The sequence below is a fragment of the Anopheles aquasalis genome, chromosome 2 (genome assembly GCF_943734665.1).
Source record: "Anopheles aquasalis chromosome 2, idAnoAquaMG_Q_19, whole genome shotgun sequence".
In the NCBI taxonomy this organism is placed as follows: domain Eukaryota; kingdom Metazoa; phylum Arthropoda; class Insecta; order Diptera; family Culicidae; genus Anopheles; species Anopheles aquasalis.
In genome coordinates, this window is record NC_064877.1 from 56,721,758 (window position 1) to 56,746,200 (window position 24,443).

The 24,443-nt window shown below is 39.7% G+C and overlaps 9 protein-coding genes across 9 annotated transcripts; 6 read left to right on the forward strand and 3 right to left on the reverse strand.

The window, feature by feature from the left end:
- The first annotated feature begins 476 nt into the window (after positions 1-476).
- LOC126571754 (uncharacterized) lies at positions 477-1,766 on the forward strand. The gene is made up of 2 exons (XM_050230543.1): positions 477-1,205; positions 1,294-1,766. The coding sequence occupies exons 1-2, from the start codon at positions 540-542 to the stop codon at positions 1,738-1,740; spliced, it is 1,113 nt and encodes a 370-aa protein (XP_050086500.1). The 5' UTR covers positions 477-539; the 3' UTR covers positions 1,741-1,766.
- A 130-nt stretch (positions 1,767-1,896) lies between these two features.
- LOC126575846 (uncharacterized) lies at positions 1,897-5,511 on the forward strand. Its single transcript, XM_050236819.1, has 4 exons — positions 1,897-3,100; positions 3,172-3,590; positions 4,216-4,960; positions 5,032-5,511. The coding sequence occupies exons 1-4, from the start codon at positions 2,435-2,437 to the stop codon at positions 5,449-5,451; spliced, it is 2,250 nt and encodes a 749-aa protein (XP_050092776.1). The 5' UTR covers positions 1,897-2,434; the 3' UTR covers positions 5,452-5,511.
- Positions 5,512-6,455: 944 nt separating this feature from the next.
- LOC126571751 (uncharacterized) lies at positions 6,456-8,116 on the reverse strand. Its single transcript, XM_050230540.1, has 2 exons — positions 7,077-8,116; positions 6,456-6,976 (listed from the first exon to the last, which is right to left on the reverse strand). The coding sequence occupies exons 1-2, from the start codon at positions 7,842-7,844 to the stop codon at positions 6,554-6,556; spliced, it is 1,191 nt and encodes a 396-aa protein (XP_050086497.1). The 5' UTR covers positions 7,845-8,116; the 3' UTR covers positions 6,456-6,553.
- Positions 8,117-10,440: 2,324 nt separating this feature from the next.
- LOC126571747 (uncharacterized) lies at positions 10,441-12,196 on the reverse strand. Its single transcript, XM_050230533.1, has 3 exons — positions 11,516-12,196; positions 10,810-11,427; positions 10,441-10,740 (listed from the first exon to the last, which is right to left on the reverse strand). Exons 1-3 carry the CDS (start codon positions 12,179-12,181, stop codon positions 10,441-10,443), a joined length of 1,584 nt encoding a protein of 527 aa, XP_050086490.1. The 5' UTR covers positions 12,182-12,196.
- A 1,013-nt stretch (positions 12,197-13,209) lies between these two features.
- On the reverse strand, positions 13,210-14,504 carry LOC126571757 (uncharacterized). Its single transcript, XM_050230548.1, has 2 exons — positions 13,658-14,504; positions 13,210-13,589 (listed from the first exon to the last, which is right to left on the reverse strand). Exons 1-2 carry the CDS (start codon positions 14,435-14,437, stop codon positions 13,290-13,292), a joined length of 1,080 nt encoding a protein of 359 aa, XP_050086505.1. The 5' UTR covers positions 14,438-14,504; the 3' UTR covers positions 13,210-13,289.
- A 667-nt stretch (positions 14,505-15,171) lies between these two features.
- Positions 15,172-16,582, forward strand: LOC126571752 (uncharacterized). The gene is made up of 2 exons (XM_050230541.1): positions 15,172-15,981; positions 16,056-16,582. Exons 1-2 carry the CDS (start codon positions 15,244-15,246, stop codon positions 16,473-16,475), a joined length of 1,158 nt encoding a protein of 385 aa, XP_050086498.1. The 5' UTR covers positions 15,172-15,243; the 3' UTR covers positions 16,476-16,582.
- Positions 16,583-16,819: 237 nt separating this feature from the next.
- On the forward strand, positions 16,820-18,049 carry LOC126571760 (uncharacterized). Its single transcript, XM_050230551.1, has one exon. It carries the CDS (start codon positions 16,876-16,878, stop codon positions 17,692-17,694), a length of 819 nt encoding a protein of 272 aa, XP_050086508.1. The 5' UTR covers positions 16,820-16,875; the 3' UTR covers positions 17,695-18,049.
- Positions 18,050-18,606: 557 nt separating this feature from the next.
- Positions 18,607-19,967, forward strand: LOC126571750 (uncharacterized). Its single transcript, XM_050230538.1, has 2 exons — positions 18,607-19,404; positions 19,478-19,967. Exons 1-2 carry the CDS (start codon positions 18,658-18,660, stop codon positions 19,928-19,930), a joined length of 1,200 nt encoding a protein of 399 aa, XP_050086495.1. The 5' UTR covers positions 18,607-18,657; the 3' UTR covers positions 19,931-19,967.
- Positions 19,968-20,294: 327 nt separating this feature from the next.
- LOC126575853 (uncharacterized) lies at positions 20,295-24,404 on the forward strand. Its single transcript, XM_050236832.1, has 4 exons — positions 20,295-20,924; positions 20,988-21,320; positions 23,997-24,097; positions 24,172-24,404. The coding sequence occupies exons 1-4, from the start codon at positions 20,295-20,297 to the stop codon at positions 24,287-24,289; spliced, it is 1,182 nt and encodes a 393-aa protein (XP_050092789.1). The 3' UTR covers positions 24,290-24,404.
- Positions 24,405-24,443: the final 39 nt, after the last annotated feature.

Below are 24,443 nucleotides of genomic sequence, written 5' to 3' on the forward strand. Positions count from 1 at the left end.
GACTCTATTTTGTGTCACAGGTAAACGCTCCATGTCGATGTTTAAAAGTTAACATTACAGAGGCCATGTTGTAATAAAATATGTCCATGCTTTTAGACGCAATAACTTGCGGATTGGTTGTTGATGACGATCTTTCTTCAATGTGTTCTCGAATTGGATGGTGCTGATGATGCTTCTGTTTTCTTTGGGATCTAGTCTATCTTCACCATCGCGTTCACCCATTTGAGTTCTATTCGTTTAGTTAGCTATAGCGTGACTGAAAATGTAATACTAGCTGTCGTGTGACTGATAAAATGATAGCAGAAACTAAAGTGATCATGTGCGGCGCGAGCGGAGGTTTGAACTTTTTTTAAATGATCGGTCTCGGGTTCGTCGCTCAAAGTACCCGACAATCGACGAAACCACAAAATCGACGATCCGACCTCGATGAACGGATTGTTTTGTTTACATTCGCCAGTGGCTTGTTGTTGGTTTTGGAGCACCGAAAAGAGTGTGAAATACGTGTTTAGAACCTCGTCAGATTAATTAAATGGTTTAGTATGTTTCTGGTAGTAGAAATAGTCAATGATAAGGGCGAAAAGGAGTGGAAGGTAGCACCCAAACGATGGGTGTGCACAACGAAGAACTCCCGGCGAACGGTTCTGTTGTGGCCACGTGAAATGTTAGCTGAACGGCAAATGCACCTGGCCAAAGAGGGAGTATGCAAACCGATGAAAAGTTGGAGCCGGCAGGAATGTATCGTGAGGCAAGAGTGTTCGACCTACGATGGGGCAAATGCTGCATTGCAAATACAGCAACAGTCTGAAGTACACCTTAAATCCATGGGCGCATCCGGCGTAGTAGCACCGGAGCCATCAGCAAAACAAGACCTTCCGGAGACTAAAACATCAATGCTGGCCTCTATTAAGACGATGGTGGAATCTCTAACGAAAAGACATGCGTGCATCGAACAGCTAAATGCTCGAATCGTTAAGCAAAATGCTAAAATTGAAGCGCAAAATATTCGTATAGAAAATGAGAGCGTTGATTTAAAGAAAACCCTACAAGTAATGCAGAAAAAGCTTGCCACACTTGGTTCGCATCAGACCCATACTGAAGATTATTCAACGCAAAGTTCATCATTTTACATTGAGCCGTCGAGAACCTTTGTGGAGCTAAATGACTTAGAAAACATGTTGAATGATGAGGCGTTTCGATCGAAAATGGTAAACAGCATTGACATGGAAACCTTTTTTCAAACTTTCTTGAATTGTGGCTAATTTCATTCTGACGATTTGTTTTTCTTCTAATTAGGTTGCATGGTTAACTTTCAATATTGTAGAGAAGAATCCGCGGAGAAGGATGTCGAGCTGCCTCGATTTGCTAATTTCGCCAGAACTACTCACTAAATGTTCTTGGATTGGCATTCATCGGAATGGAATAGAAAAGCCAGCTTTAAAGGACATTCAGAATGTGTTGAAGTTGTTCAAATTAATGGGCTCAACGCCAAACAAAAAGGTTAATGATAAGGAAATCGCTATGTTTTTTAAACAAAAATTAAAGTGTGCTAAATCGCGATTTTTGCGTTATAAGGAACGTGAGCAACGGATCCAAGTAGAGGATAATGTAGTCAATCTTAACGAGCCGGTGTACAATATAGCGATAAATCATGTCGATTCATCTAATACCTTAGATCACACCTATGCAGAGTTGATGGAAGATGCATCAGAAACAGCTTTTGAAGTTGAAATTTTACAATGATACAATAATGATAACTGTATTAATAATACAATAATAGAACAATAATATGATATATTAAATAATAGAATGTATTAATCATATTGTATTATTTCATGTAATTTTTGTTACATATCGAACGATGACTGGATTAGAATTAAGGCATACGGAGAACTCATTGGCACTTTAAAGCAGGTCCGCCGAACTATTTTGTGCGGTCCGTGGCCACGTTCGCGGTGTATATGTATGTTGAATTTTGTCATTAATTTTATCTTCTATGCTATTTAATTATGTGCTTGGGATTGACGATTGCTGATATATCTGCAATATGACAATCGAAAAAGCTCGTGGCTCCTTGGGAAGGGCTTTATTAAGTAATCAATCGTGATATTTTGCAAATTACAAAGTATATTACGGGGGGAAATCTATTGTTAGATGCAATATTAAGGAAGATCTATTAAGATACTAAGTTGATTTTTTAGTAGTAGTAGTAGTAGTAGTAGTAGTAGTATTTTGTTCATTTTTTAACGGTTGTCGCTCAAGGCACTTGATTGTCGATGAAACTCATACGTTATCGACGAAAGCGGTGTTGGTATCGATCAACTTGAATCGAATTATTTTGTTTACATTCGCCAGCGGTTTGTTGTTGGTTTTGGAGCAACGAAAAGAGTGTGAAATGCGTTTTTAGAACCTCGTCCGATTAATTGAATGGTTTAGTATGTTTCTGGTAGTGGAAATAGTCAATGATAAGGGCAAAAAGGAGTGGAAGGTAGCACCCAAACGATGGGTGTGCACAACGAAGAACTCCCGGCGAACGGTTCTGTTGTGGCCAAATGAAATGGGAGCAGAACGGCAAATGCACCTGGTCAAAGAGGGAATATGCAAACCGATGAAAAGTTGGAGCCGGCAGGAATGTATCGTGAGGCAAGAGTGTTCGACCTACGATGGGGCAAATGCTGCATTGCAAATACAGCAACAGTCTGAAGTACACCTTAAATCCATGGGCGCATTCGGCGTAGTAGCACCGGAACCATCAGCAAAACAAGACCTTCCGGAGAGTAAAACATCAATGCTGGCCTCTATTAAGACGATGGTGGAATCTCTAGTGCAAAGTGAAGCTCGTATCGAGAAACAAAATGCTCGAATCGTAAAGCAAAACGCGAATATTGAAGAACAAAATGCTCGCATTAAAAAACAAAAATCGGAACTATTGAAAAAACTAGCATCGATCCAGAATAGATCTGCCATCCGTGGTTCTCAACATTTTGATTTAGTAGATAATTCAATGAAAAGTGCATCGTTCGACTTTTATCCAGTTGAAACCATTGAGCAGCTGATCGACCTGGAGAGCAACCTGAACGATGAGGCATTTCGCTCGAAAATGGTAAGCAAACATATCAATACGTGTAATTTTTCTACTGTGTTCAACATATTATACGATTCTTCATTCTTTAGATTACTTGGTTGAAATTTAATGTTGTCGGCACCCAACCAAAGAAAAGGATGTCAAGCTGTCTAAATTTGTTGGTTTCACGGGACCTACTGGCCTACTGCTCTTGGACTGGTATCGTACGAAATGGAGTGAAACAGTTAGCATTAAAAAACATGCAGCATATGTTGGAATTATTCCAAGAAATAGGTACAACGCCATGGGAAAAGGCGAATGATACTATGGTAGCTACATTTTTCAAGGGCAAAGTTAAAAATGCACAGCAGCGTGTTCAATCGCATATCAAAAGTGAGAAACAGGAAGAAGTAATTGTCTGTAGGGATTTTCCACAGCAATCGTTGGATCATGCAGATTCGACAGACCAGATGTACACGGAATCGATAGATGGAGAGTCAGAAACGGAAATAAAAGTTAAGATTTTTCAGTAAAACGCCCAATGTTTTAACTAAACTCTGTCGGACATTTCTGCTTTTCAACTTTTTCAATTTATTTTCGAACAGTGTGGTCCCAACCCTCTAAACCACCCGCTTGGTGTGCGTTATCTCCTCTTTGCAGTTTCCTCTTTCGCGATTACTCTCGAACCACAGACAGTGGCAAGGCACTTCCAACAAGAAACAACTGCTTAAAGCCCCATTGTCCCTTCTAAACCATACGATATCTGTACCCACGTTCTTTAAGGAGAGCTTTGGTCTAGACGCATTCACTGATCTCCCTGCAGGATCTTAAGGAAAAGGCGGGTCGCCGAGAATGCCTGACGGAACAGTGCTTAGTAGTGTCTTATCACTGCAACGTAGGGTTTTGAAAAGAAACGCTGGATTATTATTTTTTGTTTCATCGAACACCAACGAAACGTTACAGTTGAAATTCGCCTCTGCGTCCAGGAAGCGCGGGCAGAAGAACACTCGATGAAAAAGGTTTTGACAATCGATGAACGGAATGTTTTGTTTACGTTCGCGTGCGCTCTGTGAATTTTGGGGGCCGAAAGGTGCCGAAAAGAGTTAAGATAGAAGTTTCCACAATTTCCATCACTAGAGTGTTTGATACGGTATGTTTCTGGTAGTGGAAATAATCAATGATAAGGGCGAAAAGGAGTGGAAGGTAGCACCCAAACGATGGGTGTGCACAACGAAAAACTCCCGGCGACCGGTTCTGTTGTGGCCACAAGAAATGGATTCTGAACGGCAAAAGCAGTTAGCTAGAGATGGATCAACAACACCAACGAAGAGGAGTTGGAGCCGGCAGGAATGCGTCGTCAAGCGTAATTGTCCATCTTACGATTCTGCAAATGCAGCGATGAAAATATTGTACTCCAAACGATTGCCGCCATCGAATGCACCCCTTCCTTTGCACAGCAATCCAATAATACAACAGTCGGCAGAACAAATGGAAAACGCTGAAGGAAATAGAAACGTGGAAAACTCTGATGGTAAGCTTATACCAGCACCGGCTTCTCAATCGCTGCAGGAAGATGAGGCAACAATGCTGGCAATTATCAAATCAATGCTGGAATCTTTGATGGCCTTGCATAATCGCATCGAGGAACAAAACGCTCGAATCCAGAAGCAAAATGCTGAGATTAAGGAACAAAATGATAGCATTGAACAGCAAAGGGTTGAACTAATGAAAAAGCTATTTTCGATGCAGAAAAGATTTGCCAATTTCAATTCTCAACAGTTTGACTTGATAGATGACACGATGGATAAGACATCTTTTGAGTTTAATATTGTGGAAACCGCGGAGCAGCTGATCGAGTTGGAGAACAAACTAAACGATCATAGTTTCTACTCTGAAATGGTAAATACTACTAATATAGAATTACAGGTGATTCATTTGCTTATGATTGATGTTTTTTTTTGCATTATCAGGTTTTGTGGTTGTCATTTAATGTAACAGGAATGGATCCAGCGAAAAGGATGGGACGCTGTCTGGAATTGTTGTTTTCGAAGAAAATGCTATCAAAATGCCTTTGGTCCGGCATAAATAAAGCTGGAAAAGAACAAATCGCCATAAAAAACCGGCGGAACATTTTGGAACTATTTAAAACGATTGGAAAAACACCTTGGGCAATCGTTAACGACCAGGATATTGCCTTGTTTTTCCGAAGGAAACTTAAATCACACAGCAAAAGCATTGAAGGCAATCTATGGATTGATAAGCAAGGAGAACAATTGTTTGAAAACATAGAGATACATAGTGCCGATTCATCGAATGCTGAACCACATATGAATGCGGAATTGATGGAGGACGAATCGGAAATATTAATTGAAGTAGAAATTATAAATTAACACAGATATGGTAGTTTCATGATGAGTATATTAAATATTTACATAAATTATACGGCACAATCTTTGTTTCTGTTTTCTTTATACAAATTATATTAACATTTTTGACTAGCCGTTCTTGGTAGTAGTATCCCAGCGTTCATAACAGTTCTGGAAAACCGGTTACATGGCATTTCTCAATTGATTGATACAAAGTAACATGAGTCTTTTGCCAGTTATAATAGTAATAGGTATTTTAAGTTGAGCCACTCACGAACTCCTATATTTGGACTATTGGTTTCTCGACACTTGTCAAGCCAAATGAATTTTATTTGCAGTTATGGGCTGGGTCATTAATGCATCCAAACAACAAAACAACCATTTTTCCGGGTTCCGTTTCGACAACATTACATTCCAACCATTCGATCCAATCAAAACGAATCGATAGAAAAAAGTTGATGATAACTGAATCGTATGCCAATGTATTTTAGTTCAATTTGCATTACCAGCGGCAAGCGGAACGAATCCTCACCCAATTTCTGTTGTAGCTCTTCCAGTTCGTCATATGTTTTCATAGGATTAAAGTAGAAACTAGGTCGTTTTGGTTTCAGTAACACCAGCTTCGATCAACTTTTTCTCCACCTCATACATTTTACTCATCAGGACAGTATTTTGCTTTCCGATGCGGGCACTCCGCTTCATCAACAATGCCACCACATTTCATTGATAGTTGCCAGCATTGCGGTATCACCATTAGGTATCGCTTGGAATGTATATGACTGTTCTGGCGGTACTGCAATCAACTGGACAATTACTGGAGGTTTGTGTTCTTTATCAAAAGCCTTTTCCTCTGTATGTTATGGGTCTACAGCTTGTTGCATGTCCACACGGTTCTGTTTCATCGAATCGCTTCAGTTCTTGTTTTGAGTCCTACGCTGCGGCAGCTGTTTCAAGAGTATATTCTATGACAATCACCGATCGTCCAAAATCTAAAGAAGAACAACTTCTATAAAGGAAACACATAAATAAAGATTGTGCCGTACAATTTATGTAACGCATTTCCTTAGCCCCCCTGGCTCACACACATAATGTTTAATACACTTATCATGAAACTACCATATCTGTGTTACTTTAAAATTTCTACTTCAAATAATGTGTCCGATTCGTCCTCCATCGATTCCGCATAGGCAAGTGGTTCATCATTAGATGAATCGTCATGATAAGGGTCCATATGTTGGTCCAGGATTTGCTGATTGTGTGCCTCATTTATATCATCAGAATGCAATCGCTGTCTAACGTTTTTCAACTTTCGGCTGAAGAACAAAGCAATCTTCTTGTCATCGATTCTTTCCTTCCGCGTTGTTCCTATTGCCTTGAACAGATTCACTATGTTCCGTTGTTCTCGCATAGCTGCTGTTTGTATTCCATTCAGATGTATACGACCCCAAGTACAGTCAGCAAGCAGCTCGCGGGAAAATAGCAGTTTTAAGCAGTTCGACATTCTTTTCTGTGCGCGGTTTCCATCAACATTTAACATCAGCCATGCAACCTATTGAATGTAACAAAAGGTGAGCATTAACACGACGAAAAAAGTATTTCTTTAAATTAAGAACATAAGTTGAATAATTAGTCATCAGACAAATATTTACCATTTTAGCACGGAAAGCCCTATCGCTTAACTTCTTCTCTAATTCCTTCAGCTGATCCTGGGTTTCGATAGGATGAAGTGTAAACGTAGATCGTTCCCCAACATTCTTCGCATTTTTCAATTGTTTTGAATCAAGTTTGTTAAGCCTTTTTTCTAATAGGTTTAGTTTTCTCAACATATTGGAGTTATCCGTCTCGATACGGATGTTCTGTAGTTCTATTTCAGCATTTTGTTTCTCTATTCTAGCATTTTGTGATTCGATGCGATCGTTTTTCATAAGCAGAGTGTTCAGTTCTGTTTTAATAGCTGCAAGCATGCCAACATCTGGATCCTGCAGCGCGATCCATGATTTATATGATGATAACTCAACTGGAATGGTTGAAACTTGTTCTTCATTTTCAGGATCGTATGTTAACAGATGATCCTCCGAGTGTTCTTCCTTTCGGTCTCCTTCCGTTGCCGGTGACCCGCCGAGCAGCGACATTGTAGCACTCGATGTTGAACGTTGTGCCAATAGTTCTTTCAATGCAGCATCAGCCTCATCGTCAGTAAAACTTTCTTGTAGTATGACACATTCCTTCCGACTCCAGTTTTTCGCTGGTTTTGTTGATCCATCTCTTGCTAGCTGCTTTTGCCGTTCAGATCCCATTTCATGTGGCCACAACAGAACCGTTCGCCGGGAGTTCTTCGTTGTGCACACCCATTGTTTGGGTGCTACCTTCCACTCCTTTTCGCCCTTATCATTGACTATTTCCACTACCAGAAACATACTAAACCATTCAATTAATCGGACGAGGTTCTAAAAACGCATTTCACACTCTTTTCGTTGCTCCAAAACCAACAACAAACCGCTGGCGAATGTAAACAAAATAATTCGATTCAAGTTGATCGATACCAACACCGCTTTCGTCGATAACGTATGAGTTTCATCGACAATCAAGTGCCTTGAGCGACAACCGTTAAAAAATGAACAAAATACTACTACTACTACTACTACTACTACTACTAAAAAATCAACTTAGTATCTTAATAGATCTTCCTTAATATTGCATCTAACAATAGATTTCCCCCCGTAATATACTTTGTAATTTGCAAAATAACGTATGCATTAAAAAAAAGAGACAAAATTTGAATGGCGATAAAAAATAAAGTATGACAGATAATTGAGTTCTGTAAATTACATGTGGAAAGGGAGTTTATCAGTTTATCAGCAAAAAAATTCTACGCTATTCCGAGTAGGATTCTGGAAGTTAGACGGTAATTTCGACATGGCAGTCAAAAACATATTTGTGCACATATTTTCAACTATTTCTGTGTCTTTTCATTTAATTTCTCCTCCGTTTTTCCAATAAAATTGTTAAAATACATCTTACGTGTAAAGTTAGCCCAGAAATTTTCGATGGGGAGCAGCTGGGGGACGTTGAGCGGGTTTGCAATCATTGGTATCACATTGATACTCAGCTGCTTCATTTCGTCTAACGATCGTTTCGCGTATCGTTTCTGGTCAGACTCCCCGATCTTTGTAATATTAGTGTTCCTTGATGATTGGCGCAACCTTCTGCAGTCACTTTGCATAATAAATTTTCCCGATCACGACCAGTTCGGAGTTAAAGAAGGGCAGCTGATTGTTAGCCAATGGAGTGCCTTCTTGAGGAAGTTGGTGTGTGAGTGAATTTCACTTTAGAGCTCACTTTCTTCGTGCGGAAAGTAAAATATGAAGTGCCTTTTAATAATTTTTCATCTAGACTGAGATAGGTATCGCGTGCATTCACCACCGCCACGCCGCGATGCGCCAAAAAAAATTAACTTGACGATCGTGGTCAACCGCTGTCGCTGTGACATTAATTGCTGCTCTGAGATTAGTGGCCGGGATATTCGCTTTCTGACATGTATGGCTATGTACTCCAAATACTTCTTAATTATTTGGGCCGTTGCACCGATCTCACGGCCAATCGCACGCAGCGATGTAACCACTTTTTCCTCGGTATCGGTCATCAGCATCCTTTGGGGGTTTTGGTCGGTCAGAGTCGTCGGCCGTGCCGAACTATGCCTTCTTGTGATGCTATTATTGTTGGGCAATAGTGCCAAGATCTTGTAGATACTGAAACGGCCATATCCGACACTCACAAAGTGTCACACGATAATTTTTTTGGTCGCGTCAGGATACCGTTTTTGAAATGCGCAAACCTCGGAACGAAGTTGCTTCGCTTTTTTCGTCATCACGATTAGAGTTGGACTGATAAAGCTTTCAAATTTTGTCTGATGACTCATAGATAACTATTATTGATGCTGCATTTTTAGTTTCTGCAATGCGATTGACGGTTTGCCCAGGAAAAATCGGCAAATTTTGTCTCTTTTTTTTAATGCATACGTTATCACGATTGATTACTTAATAAAGCCCTTCCCAAGGAGCCACGAGCTTTTTCGATTGTCATATTGCAGATATATCAGCAATCGTCAATCCCAAGCACATAATTAAATAGCATAGAAGATAAAATTAATGACAAAATTCAACATACATATACACCGCGAACGTGGCCACGGACCGCACAAAATAGTTCGGCGGACCTGCTTTAAAGTGCCAATGAGTTCTCCGGAGAACGGCCGTTATATAACGAGCAACGTTCATAACCTGCTACATGTTGCTCAGGAGGTTTATCGATTAGGTCCGTTGAGCACCTTATCTGCTTACCCTTTCGAAAATGCGTTAGGCCTTATGAAGGGATTGATACGGCATGGGTATAGGATTTTAGAGCAGGCAGTAAATCGACTATCAGAAATAGAAGAAGAAGGGTATGAAACAACGTAAGAAAAAACATACCCTATAATTAATTTATGCGCTAATCGTAAACAGGTACTAGTGGATGAAAATTTCATTCTTGATTGTACTCGCAAGGATTCATTCTTTTTGACAAAAGATAACAAAATTATCCAGCTTAAAAAAGTAGAACAACGAACCGGTCAGCCTATAGAACTATTTGGCAACGAATTTCTATCTAAAACAGATCGATTTTCAACGCCAATAGTGTCCTCAACACTTCATATATATGTATGTAAAAAAATAGCATATCTTCAGACATAAGTATGTTTCATATTAGCGATATAAGATGTAAACTTGCGGCTTTGGATTATAAGAATGAAAATTATTTAATGGTTCCTGTAGTACATACATTAAGATAATAAATCTACGGACTAGCATAATTCATTCTGTTTGATTTAATTTTCCTTCTAACTATATCTTGAAACTACAATTTGATGAACTAACTCAGTCACTCATTTCAAAATCAGACATTTCAAGATCGGAAAGCGAACCTTCGAAGGGAAGGAAGTTATCATTATCATCTTTAGTTGAGGAATGGTTTTCTTCAGGCACCCGTCCCATTCCGGCCGTTCCACAATATACGTCTCTTAGCGTTTCTAAGCCTATTAATTAGAAACTTTGCGACCATTTTATCGTTAACCTTTTCATTTTCAGTAGTGCCTATTACTCTAAAAATATGTTTAATGTTTCGCCTACGCTGCAAAGCAATTCGATCATTCCCACCTCGCGAAACACCGGACCAAGTGCATTTTGCTTGCATTGCTTCGGAGAACAACAAATCTAAGCTTTTGGCCATTCGCTTTTCCGAGCGTTCCCCATTAACGTTCCATTCGAGCCAATTTATCTGTAATAGAATATGGTTAATAAAATACATTGAATAATATTGCACCATTCAGATCAGGCTTCAGCTTACCATCGCTTGTTTATAATTTTCCTCGTTAAGCCTTCCTTCTAATTCTTCCAGCTCTTTAATAGAACCAATAGGATTGAATGAAAATTTTGGCTCCTTTCGACTCGGTTGCGCTTCAATTTTCTCCAAAATGGTTGGAAAAATTGCCAAGGCCTCAGCCACTGATTTTTCCATGCGGGCTATTCTGTTCGTCAGCATATTCATGCTGGCTTGTATTTGCTGTTGGCTGGTTGTTATTTCTTGTAATCTGTTGCAAATATCTTCCATGGTGTTTGTTGGTGTACTTGTCCGTTCTCTTGTTGTCGTCGGATATGCTGTGTCTGCTGAGGCTGTTATAATGGATGTATTGGCAGATGGTTCGATCCGTGGTTGAGTCAAGCGGTCTATTTCTCTGATTTCATGATTGAAGTCCACTTTCTTCGTCCTATTTTTTTTCTGGACGGGCATAGGTCCAGGCGACATGCTGCTCGAAGACATACCAGACATGTCCTCTATGGCTGCATTCACTTCTTCAATTGTTTTAAATTTGCGTTTAACAACACATCCGAGAGTAGTCCATGACTTTTCAGGTAAGCTCTGATTTGCTAACAGCCGCTGTTGTTCCAATGCCGCATATGCAACCTAATTAGAAGAAAAACAAATCGTCAGAATGAAATTAGCCACAATTCAAGAAAGTTTGAAAAAAGGTTTCCATGTCAATGCTGTTTACCATTTTCGATTGAAACGCCTCATCATTCAACATGTTTTCTAAGTCATTTAGCTCCACAAAGGTTCTCGACGGCTCAATGTAAAATGATGAACTTTGCGTTGAATAATCTTCAGTATGGGTCTGATGCGAACCAAGTGTGGCAAGCTTTTTATGCATTACTTGTAGGGTTTTCTTTAAATCAACGCTCTCATTTTCTATACGAATATTTTGCGCTTCAATTTTAGCATTTTGCTTAACGATTCGAGCATTTAGCTGTTCGATGCACGCATGTCTTTTCGTTAGAGATTCCACCATCGTCTTAATAGAGGCCAGCATTGATGTTTTAGTCTCCGGAAGGTCTTGTTTTGCTGATGGCTCCGGTGCTACTACGCCGGATGCGCCCATGGATTTAAGGTGTACTTCAGACTGTTGCTGTATTTGCAATGCAGCATTTGCCCCATCGTAGGTCGAACACTCTTGCCTCACGATACATTCCTGCCGGCTCCAACTTTTCATCGGTTTGCATACTCCCTCTTTGGCCAGGTGCATTTGCCGTTCAGCTAACATTTCACGTGGCCACAACAGAACCGTTCGCCGGGAGTTCTTCGTTGTGCACACCCATCGTTTGGGTGCTACCTTCCACTCCTTTTCGCCCTTATCATTGACTATTTCTACTACCAGAAACATACTAAACCATTTAATTAATCTGACGAGGTTCTAAACACGTATTTCTTCTTCTTCTTCACCTTCGTTGAGGATTTACTCCAGTAAGGCTCTTGAATCCAGCTTCCTGGGCCTTCGCAAGCTATCCTGGAGATATAGACCTCTGCTATTTTTAGAGGACCGGCTACTGTGGCCACATGTAAACACGTATTTCACACTCTTTTCGGTGCTCCAAAACCAACAACAAGCCACTGGCGAATGTAAACAAAACAATCCGTTCATCGAGGTCGGATCGTCGATTTTGTGGTTTCGTCGATTGTCGGGTACTTTGAGCGACGAACCCGAGACCGATCATTTAAAAAAAGTTCAAACCTCCGCTCGCGCCGCACATGATCACTTTAGTTTCTGCTATCATTTTATCAGTCACACGACAGCTAGTATTTCATTTTCAGTCACGCTATAGCTAACTAAACGAATAGAACTCAAATGGGTGAACGCGATGGTGAAGATAGACTAGATCCCAAAGAAAACAGAAGCATCATCAGCACCATCCAATTCGAGAACACATTGAAGAAAGATCGTCATCAACAACCAATCCGCAAGTTATTGCGTCTAAAAGCATGGACATATTTTATTACAACATGGCCTCTGTAATGTTAACTTTTAAACATCGACATGGAGCGTTTACCTGTGACACAAAATAGAGTCGTTCCGATTGAAGATATTTGATAGGACTAAAGTTACCTAACAACTGATAAAACAATACTACCCAAGTATATGCATGAGAAGGGAGCCGTTTTGGAAAACATTCAACAACGAATTCACAGGGACATATTGCTTTGCTTCTCGATTGTATTATTTATTTCGGATATTTCATATTCGGCTATTTCAACTCATTAGTACTGCGGTTCTTGCTCTACCGCCAAACCAGTTGTAGTTCGGATGTTGCGAATACTCTAGCTAAGAAGAAAAGGAAGAACGGAACGAAGGGTATACTCCGCAACCCATTGATATTGGCAGTATTTTTTAAAGTTATCTATATCTATATATTCTTCGGCATAGGATCTACAGTAGCAGAAATATCAAAAGCAATATCAAACAGTTATGCATGTGTCAGTGTAAATCTTGTACTTCAAAACAATTGTGACTCATCATCGAAAGATTCCATCGATTGGCGATGGGTTTTAAGTTTTAATTTGAAAAAATTAGAGACATAATTTCCATCAATTCTTTCACGTGGTGTTGTACCAACTGCCTTGAACAGATTTACTAGGTTTTGATGATTTCGCATAGCTACTTTTTCTTTTCCATCCCTAGCCATCCCTGTCCATGTGTATTTTGCAACTAGTTCGCGGCTAAACAGCAACTCCAAACAGGTCGACATCCTTGTGTTTGCATTCTGGCCCGTAGCATTTATTGTTAACCATGAAAGCTAAAGAACAGGGCACACATTTAGAAACATTCAATTTTATTCTTTGTTTCAATGTTTTTAATGCTTACCAGTTTCCGGCGATAAGACGTATCATTCAACTTTTGCTTTAGTCTCGTTACCTGTTCAATAGTTTCCATAGGATCAAAGGAATACGAGGATGCTTCCATTAAGTCCGTTGTATTCGTTGTAGATAATTGTTGAGGATCAAGATTATGCAATGCTCTCTGCATTACATCTATCTTTGTCAAAAGAGCTGCATTCGTTTTCTCGATGCTTTTGTTCCGCTCTATAATGTTAGCATTTTGTTCCACAATATGAGCATTTTGCTTCTCAATACGGGCGTTTAGCTTCTCGAACATTTCAAGTTTTGCCATTAAGGATTGCACCATCGATTTGATAGAGATCATCGTTGATAGGTTCCCATCCGTATGCAACAGCGTTTTGGCAGATGGTTTAGCTGGAACCTCATTGAGATCATCTATATTCAGTGGATCTTCATTATCTTGCTGTAAAGTCTGCCCGCTCTGTACCATCGCAACAGCGCTGACCATTGGAATTGTAACTTTCGCTTTTGGACGTGGCCGTAGCAGTGCAGCAACTTTCAATGCAGCATTTGCCCCATCGTAAGTCGAACACTCTTGCCTCACGATACATTCCTGCCGACTCCAACTTTTCATCGGTTTGCATACTCCCTCTTTGACCAGGTGCATTTGCCGTTCAGCTCCCATTTCATGTGGCCACAACAGAACCGTTCGCCGGGTATTCTTCGTTGTGCACACCCATCGTTTGGGTGCTACCTTCCACTCCTTTTCGCCCTTATCATTGACTATTTCCACTACCAGAAACATACTAAACCATTCAATTAATCGGACGTGGTTCTAAAAACGCATTTCACACTCTTTTCGTTGCTCCAAAACCAACAACAAACCGCTGGCGAATGTAAACAAAACAATCCGTTCATCGATGCCGGGATAGTTTCATCGATAGTTAAGCGGGCGCCAGACGAAGCGTAAACTCAAGCGTAAATATAAAGCCGGTGATGCATGAAGCGTAAACTCTCGTATAAACTCAGAATGTAATGCCAAAAAGTTTACATTTGCCGTTTACACGATGTAAAAGAGATTATAGGTCCACGGAGCATAAATCCTAGCGTAAACGCTGTTTGCAAGCGATTTGCCCCACTACATTTCCTGTTCGTGGTTTGCATTAATAGTGAGTGTTCATTACTAGCGTTTTTAATCTTTTTCTTTGGAAAAAAGATTCTATTTTTCTCACAAAAGTCGATTAAAGTTCAGTGTAATTCGGATTACGCGTCTCAACCCGGTCATGTAAACATGTTCAAGTGTAAATTAATTTTATATTTACGCTTGAGTTTACGCTTCATGTATCGCCGGCTTTTGACATAAGTATAATCTTTTTGGCATTACACTCTGAGTTTATACGAGAGTTTACGCTTCATGCATCGCCGGCTATATATTTACGCTTGAGTTTACGCTTCGTCTGGCGCCCGCTTAACTATCGATGAAACTATCCCGGCATCGATGAACGGATTGTTTTGTTTACATTCGCCAGCGGTTTGTTGTTGGTTTTGGAGCAACGAAAAGAGTGTGAAATGCGTTTTTAGAACCACGTCCGATTAATTGAATGGTTTAGTATGTTTCTGGTAGTGGAAATAGTCAATGATAAGGGCGAAAAGGAGTGGAAGGTAGCACCCAAACGATGGGTGTGCACAACGAAGAATACCCGGCGAACGGTTCTGTTATGGCCGCATGATATCAGTCAGGAGTGGCAGCAGCACCTGGCCAAAGAGGGAGCATGCAAGCCGATGAAAAGCTGGAGCCGCGTCGAATGTAGCGTGAAGCAGGAATGCCCTACTTATAATGGTGCAAATGCTGCGATGAAAGGTTTGCTAGTATCACCTTCGTCGTCACATACTTCTATTCAGGTATCAAATGCAATGTTCTGTAAAAAGCGTAATCAGATACGACAGCAAAACAGAAAGACCCTTCCAATAGGAGCCTCTAGTGTTGTCGTGCCTGTATCACTATGCACCATTGAATCGCCTTCGGATCAAGAAATACAGGCATCTATCAAATCAATGCTCGAATCGTTGATCACAAACAATGAAAGTATTGTGTCGAGAATTGCTCAAATCGAAAACCAAAATGCGCACATCATTGAGCGGAATAAACTAATTGCGAATGATAACTTTGATATGATGGAAGAGTTAGTTTCGATCCAAACAAAATATGAGTCCGTTGTGTGCCAACAACTTGAAGCGACAGAAAGTTTGATAGAAAATACATTATTTAGTTTCGATCCACTGGAAACCGTTGAACAGCTAATCGACCTTGACAACCAACTGAACGACGAGTCTTTTCGATCTGATATGGTAAAGATGATTTACGCAAATTGCTGAACACCATATGAACGTTTTAAGCCGTAATATTTTCATATATTCCACAGGTTACATGGTTGAAGCTAAATGCGGTCGGCAATAAACCACAAAGGAGAATGGCAAGCTGTCTAGATCTGGTTTTTTCTTGGGAATTGCAGACAAATTTGCTTTGGTCTGGAACAACCCGAAATGGATTAAAGAAGCATCCCATAAAACATCATAAGAGAATACTGCAGTTATTCAAAAACATTGGAGCAACGCCTTTGGAAAAGGTGAGCGATAAGAGCATCGCAGTATTTTTCCAGAAAAAACTGCAGTTTGCTAAAACGCGATTGCTCAAGCTTGATGAACAGCCGACATCAATCGATCAAGCTATAGAAAGGCTGGACGATGACCATCAACCGATTGCCGATGGTGCGATAAATAATGTCGAATCATCGAATGCTGTAGTTTTGATCGATAGTGAATGCTGTAAATTTCACCGATAACGTTGGGCGATGAGGCGGACATTCAATTTGATTTAGAAAATCCTACAACAAAATGCTCTGCATGTTAGTGATAATCGTTGTTAGTAATAATGGTATGAACGTGCTACAAACAATACAACAGATTAAGTAAAACGAGAAAGAATGTTTGAATTTCTAATCAATTCATGTGTATACATTTTCCAAATCAATTATACATCTTGGTCAAATGTTCGGAATGATATACGCCGTCGAAGGGTTGAAGGAAAGCATTTTTACGATCGATGAAAAGGGTCCTGACAATCGATGAACGGATTGTTTTGTTTACATTCGCGTGCGACCTGTCAATTTTGTGAGAAAAGGTGTCGAAAAGAGTTGAGGGAGAAGTTTCCACAATTTCCTTCGCTAAAGTGTTTGATTCAGTATGTTTCTGGTAGTGGAATTAGTCAATGATAAGGGCAAAAAGGAGTGGAAGCTAGCACCCAAACGATGGGTGTGCACAACGAAGAATACCCGGCGAACGGTTCTGTTGTGGCCACATGAAATGTTAGCTGAACGGCAAATGCACCTGGTCAAAGAGGGAATATGCAAACCGATGAAAAGTTGGAGTCGGCAGGAATGTATCGTGAGGCAAGAGTGTTCGACTTACGATGGGGCAAATGCTGCATTGAAAGTTGCTGCACTGCTACGGCCACGTCCAAAAGCGAAAGTTACAATTCCAATGGTCAGCGCTGTTGCGATGGTACAGAGCGGGCAGACTTTACAGCAAGATAATGAAGATCCACTGAATATAGATGATCTCAATGAGGTTCCAGCTGAACCATCTGCCGAAACGCAGTTGCATACGGATCGGAACTTATCAACGATGGTCTCTATCAAATCGATGGTGCAATCCTTAATGGCAAAACTTGAAAAGTTCGAGAAGCTAAACGCTATGTACGAAAAAGTAGCTATGCGAAATCATCAAAACCTAGTAAATCTGTTCAAGGCAGTTGGTACAACACCACGTGAAAGAATTGATGGAAATTATGTCTCTAATTTTTTCAAATTAAAACTTAAAACCGGCAAGGAACGGCTCCTGCGACATCAGAAGCGTTCGGTAAGCGGCAAAGGAACTAATCCGATATGTAATAATGAGCAACAAGTAGGACTCGATGGTATAGCGATAACTTCTGCTGACTCATCGAATGCTATTGATCGCCAATCGATGGAATCTTTCGATGATGAGTCACAATTGTTTTGAAGTACAAGATTTACACTGACACATGCATAACTGTTTGATATTGCTTTTGATATTTCTGCTACTGTAGATCCTATGCCGAAGAATATATAGATATAGATAACTTTAAAAAATACTGCCAATACCAATGGGTTGCGGAGTATACCCTTCGTTCCGTTCTTCCTTTTCTTCTTAGCTAGAGTATTCGCAACATCCGAACTACAACTGGTTTGGCGGTAGAGCAAGAACCGCAGTACTAATGAGTTGAAATAGCCGAATATGAAATATCCGAAATAAATAATACAATCGAGAAGCAAAGCAATATGTCCCTGTGAATTCGTTGTTGAATGTTTTCCAAAACGGCTCCCTTCTCATGCATATACTTGGGTAGTATTGTTTTATCAGTTGTTAGGTAACTTTAGTCCTATCAAATATCTTCAATCGGAACGACTCTATTTTGTGTCACAGGTAAACGCTCCATGTCGATGTTTAAAAGTTAACATTACAGAGGCCATGTTGTAATAAAATATGTCCATGCTTTTAGACGCAATAACTTGCGGATTGGTTGTTGATGACGATCTTTCTTCAATGTGTTCTCGAATTGGATGGTGCTGATGATGCTTCTGTTTTCTTTGGGATCTAGTCTATCTTCACCATCGCGTTCACCCATTTGAGTTCTATTCGTTTAGTTAGTTATAGCGTGACTGAGAATGAAATACTAGCTGTCGTGTGACTGATAAAATGATAGCAGAAACTAAAGTGATCATGTGCGGCGCGAGCGGAGGTTTGAACTTTTTTTAAATGATCGGTCTCGGGTTCGTCGCTCAAAGTACCCGACAATCGACGAAACCACAAAATCGACGATCCGACCTCGATGAACGGATTGTTTTGTTTGCATTCGCCAGTGGCTTGTTGTTGGTTTTGGAGCACCGAAAAGAGTGTGAAATACGTGTTTAGAACCTCGTCAGATTAATTAAATGGTTTAGTATGTTTCTGGTAGTAGAAATAGTCAATGATAAGGGCGAAAAGGAGTGGAAGGTAGCACCCAAACGATGGGTGTACACTTTGAAGAACTCCCGGCGACCAGTTCTGTTTTGGCCGAATGAAATAAGCCCTGCGCGGCAATATCAACTCGCTAGAGAAAGAACAAGTAAGCCTACGAATAGCTGGAGCCGGAAAGAATGTATAATAAAACATAAGTGCCTTACTTACGAAGCGGCAAGTGCAGTACTGGAAGTATTATTAGCCAACTCATCGTTGAACGCTTCGATGCCGTTGGGTAGTGGCGTACAGAGAAATAGAAAAATCCATGTGAACAAACGACCAAACGATCTGCTTGTGTTAGAGCATCCTGAAACCGAGCAACTACCCGCAATAATGCAGCGAAACGCACAATCATATCCGAAAAGTGATGCTTCCACCCTCGCTGATATCAAAACAATGATCGAGTCATTAATGAAGAAAACTAAATGCATCGAGACACAAAATGCCCGAATCGAAAAACAAAACGCTAACATTATGGAGCGGAATAGCCGTATTCAGAACGAACACTCTGACTTGATGAAGGAGCTAACTTTAATAAATAGAAGATTCGAATACCTAGTGTCGCACCAAATAGAAATCACAAAGAGTTCAGTTGAAAATTCGTCATTTCACATTGATCCTGTGGAAACAATAGAACAGCTGGATGATCTTGAAAACAAGCTGAACGATGAGACGTTCTTTTTTGAAATGGTAACTTTGATTGCAATACAGACATGTTGAGTTAGATATTTAAAAATAATATTTTGTTTCCATTTTTCATTAGGTTGCATGGTTGAAATTGAACGTAGTAGGACTGAATCCAGCCAAAAGGATGTCTAGCTGCCTTGATTTGCTCTTTTCACTTGAAATGCAAGCCAATTCGCTTTGGACTGGAACGACTCGAGATGAAATCGGCTGTAAGAAACCGGCTATTAGAGACCGAAATAACATTGTAGAGGTATTGAAAGCGGTTGGAGTAACCCCCTGGGAAAAGGTGAACGACAAGCACATCGCCTGGTTTTTCCGAAGTAAACTTAAATGTGCCAGACAGCGTCTGTTAAGCCATAGAAAATACATCGGATGTAACGGATTAGTCAATAAGCTTGATGATACTCAACAGTTATCTGAAAACAAAGCGACGAACGACGTCGGTACATCGAATGCTGAACCACATACCGATGCGGAATTGATGGAGGACGAATCGGAAATACTAATTAATGTAGAAATTATAAATTAGCACAGATATGGTAGTTTCATGATAAGTGTATTAAATATGTACATAAATAGTACGGCACAATCTTTGTTTCTGTGTTTTCTTTATATAAATAATATTAAAATGTTTGAAGATCGGCACATAGAATATACTCTTGAAACAGCTGCAAAACTCCTTTGGATACGATTTGCATGATCGTTGAAGGACTCAAGATACGAAATTCGACGAAAACGAAACCACAACTCGATGAAAAAGGTCCTGACAGTCGATGAACGGATTGTTTTGTTTAAAATAGCGAGCGGCTTGTTGTAGGTTTTGGAAGTAGGAGCAACGAAAAGAGTGTGAAATACGATTTTAGAACCACGTTCGATTAATTGAATGAGCTAGTATGTTTCTGGTAGTGGAAATAGTGAATGATAATGGCGAAAAGGAGTGGAAGGTAGCACCCAAGCGATGGGTTTGCACGTCCAAGAACACCCAGCGACCAGTTCTGTTTTGGCCTGATGAATTCAGTGCCGAGAGACAAAATCAGCTCGCAATAGAAGGAACATGTAAGCCACTGCAAAGCTGGATGCGGAGAGAATGCGTTGTAAAGCAGGAGTTTCCAACTTACGAAGCGGCAAACACCGGACTGCAAGCACTGTTATCACAACATAACAATCAGATAAAGGAAGAACTAGAAGATCCGTTGAATGTGGAGGATCCTGCCTTTGAATCATCTGAACCACCATGTGGCATTCAATCAACTCCGGGCGATGGTGTTTCAATGCTAGTTACTATCAAGGCAATACTGGAATCGTTGATAGTGAAAAATGCTCGGATCGAAGAACAAAGCACTAATATATTGGCGCAAAATTCTCGTATCGTGAATGAAATATCTCTTTTGCAAAAGAGGGTTGAAACAATGGAGCAAACTGTAGTCCAAATGGCATTCAATCAATTCGAACCTATGGACACCATCAAGCAGCTAAGGGAGCTTGATAAAAAGTTGAGCGATGAATCATTCAATGCGGAATTGGTAAATATAAATCGGACTTTATCCCAATTTTAATGAAATATAATTAATTGATTTTGCTTTTAGGTTCAGTTCTTGCTCGCTAATATCTGTAGCGATGAAACGATATTGAGGATCAAAAGCTGTGTGGATTTGCTCTGTACTCTAGGACTGCAATCAAAACTACAATGGGTTTCACTGGAGAAGCTTCAAAATTTTTTGAATCTGTTGAAAAAAGTAGGGGAAACACCTTCAGAACGTGTAACTCTCAGTTCATTGGCGAATTTTTTCGAACAAAATGAAAGTAGCAAAAAGAGTAGTAGTTCAAAGAGAAAGATTTTCCTTGAACCTAGAGGAACTGCGGAGGAGCTGCTGGAATTGGAAGATAAACTGAACGACGAATCGTTCACCGCGGAACTGGTAAGCACCAATACGATGATTGAATATTATTTTGATCTGATGAAATTTAATCGGAAATGTTTTTTATTGACTTCTAGCTCAAATGGTTACTTTTTAAAGTAAGGGACGATAATGCACCATGGAGGATTAAAAGCTGTTTGGATTTGCTATGTTCTTTGGAGCTACAATCTAAAATAAGGTGGAGTGCAGTAGGAAAATCCGAAAAACAACCCATAAGTGAACTACCTAATTTTGTTCATTTATTCAAAGTAGTAGGGAAGACACCGTCAGAAGATGTAACTCATCAAGGATTGGCTCAATGTTTTACGAATCACCTGAAAAATTCAAAGCAGCGGTATCTTATGAGTTTAAATCGAAAGCGCCGTTCTAAATGGAGGAAATTTACAAAAAAAAGGAAACCGAATGGTGTCGGTAGCGAGGAGGCGAATTGTTCTTTTTTTACTACAGAGGAGAGCTCGCAGGAGATAGGTGAGATAAAAACCCATTTGCAACAAACAGACATAATAATGTACAATCCATTACGATAGTACGGTATCGTTCTCGATGGTAATATTATGACTGATGGTTAAACATTCAAAGTGTGTCTCCTTTTCTCCATTTATAAATGAAAATTACACCATTCAGGGCTAAAAGAGACCTAGCGACTGGCCAATAAAAGTGGGACAGTGCGGGAAAGGAATGTCACTTTCGTCAGGTATAGTGAATCTTATCGAACCATAGGGAAGAAAGTTTAACTATTAGTGAAAGAGTTCCATCATTTGAACATATCTGATAAGTTGTATATGCTCTTGTACTTTAATAAGCTTCATATTTTTGGATCATCTATTTTTTTTTTTAACATATATAAGGACGGACGAGCCGTATGTTTATTGGATCATCTATAATTCATAAATGGATCATCTATAATTCATAAATTATTTTAATTTCAATTTTCTTAAATATTCATAGAGCGAGCTCAGTCCGCTTTGAAAGTATAGCGGTACTTGCTTCTTGCACAATAATTTAAACGTTTCTTTTGTAAATTGTTCCGATGAAAAAGAGTACCAATCGGCAATTTCACATGTTATCAATAGTTGTGCATCGCTTGGAAAATTGAATGAAATACATTGATAATGATTTTGCAACAATCATTATATCTTTTTATATATATTTTAATTATATCTTTTTACTAACTCATTACTCAAGCATTTACTACTTTTCCTACTTTTGCCGCCTTTTTCATTTGTGCTGTTACCTTTATACCAGATATTTACTAATCCATGTTAGCAACCTTTTCGGTTAAACGCTTCGTGAATCGGTTGCGGGTTTGTTGACAACGCCGACTCCCATCTCGCACACACACATCTATAGTGCGTGTTTACGTTTCCGAGCGGTTTGTTATTGTTTCAAGAGAAAAGGCGCCGAAAAGATTCGCGAATAGAAGTTTCCACGATTTTCTCCACTAAACTGCTTGGTGTAGGATGTTCCTGATAGTGGAAATAGTTAATGATAAAGGCGAAAAGGAGTGGAAGGTAGCACCCAAGCGATGGGTGTGCACGTCGAAGAACACCCAGCGACCAGTTCTGTTTTGGCCACATGAATTCAGTGCCGAGAGACAAAATCAGCTCGCAATAGAAGGAACATGTAAGCCACTGCAAAGCTGGATGCGGAGAGAATGCGTTGTAAAGCAGGAGTTTCCAACTTACGAAGCGGCAAACACCGAACTCCAGGCACTGTTATCACAAAATAGCAATCAGATAAAGGAAGAACTAGAAGATCCGTTGAATGTAGAGGATACTGCAGTTGAATCATCTGAACCATCATATGCCCCGGGGTCGGATGAGGATGTTTCAACGCTAGCAAGTATCAAATCAATGCTGCAATCGTTGATAACAAAAAGTGCTCAGATTGAGAAGCAAAACGTTGACGTCGTACAGCAAAATTACCATATCGAGAGTATAATTTGTAATTTGCATAAGAGGGTTGAAATAGTAGAGAGTAAATTTACTTCAAGTGTTCATAGTTTCGATCAGTCTTGCAATGAACCTGAAGAAGCTATTCGCCAGCAAAGCTCAAAGGATTTTTTTTCCTTCGAGCCTATGAAAACTGTTCGGCAGCTGCAGGAATTAGAAAATCAATTGAACGATGAATCATTTAATACGGAATTGGTAAATATAAATCGGATTTTATCCCCATTTTAATGAAATATAATTAATCGATTTTGTTTTTAGGTTCAGTTCTTGCTCGCTAATGTTGGTGGCGATAACACAAAATTGAGGATTAAAAGCTGTGTGGATTTGCTTTGTTGTCTAGAACTGCAATTAAAAATAAAATGGGTTTGGCAGGTGAAGCTTCAAAATTTTTTGAACCTGTTGAAAAAAGTAGGGGAAACATCTTCAGAATGTGTAACTTTCAAATTCTTGGCTAATTTTTTTGAAAAAAATCAAAGAAGTATAAACAGTAAATTTTTTGGGAATAAGAAAAAATCAGAGGGAAAGTTAACCACATCTAAGGAAAACGTTCGTTCCAATAGAACGGTTTTCCTTGAACCTACAGGAACTGTCGAGGAGCTGCGGGAATTGGAAGAGAAACTGAACGATGAATCGTTCAACGCGGAACTGGTAAGCACAAATACTATAATTGACTATTATTTTGATCTGATGAAATTTAATCGGAAATGTTTTTATTTACTTCTAGCTCAAATGGTTACTTTTTAAAGTGAGGGACAATAATGCACCATGGAGGATTAAAAGCTGTTTGGATTTGCTATGTTCTTTGGAGCTACAATCTAAATTAAGGTGGAGTGCAGTAGGAAAATCCGAAAAACAACCCATAAGTGAACTACCTAATTTTGTTCATTTATTCAAAGTAGTAGGGAAGACACCGTCAGAAGATGTAACTCATCAAGGGCTGGCTCAATGTTTTACGAATCACCTGAAAAATTCAAAGCAGCGGTATCTTATGAGTTTAAATCGAAAGCGCCGTTCTAAATGGAGGAAATTTACAAAAAAAAGGGAACCGAATGGTGTCGCTAGCGAGGAGGCGAATTCTTCGATTGCAGCAAATGAAAACTCAAATAATGAGATAAAAATACCTTAGCTAGAGAGAGAGAGAGAGAGAGACTCAGTTAAATATATAATCTAA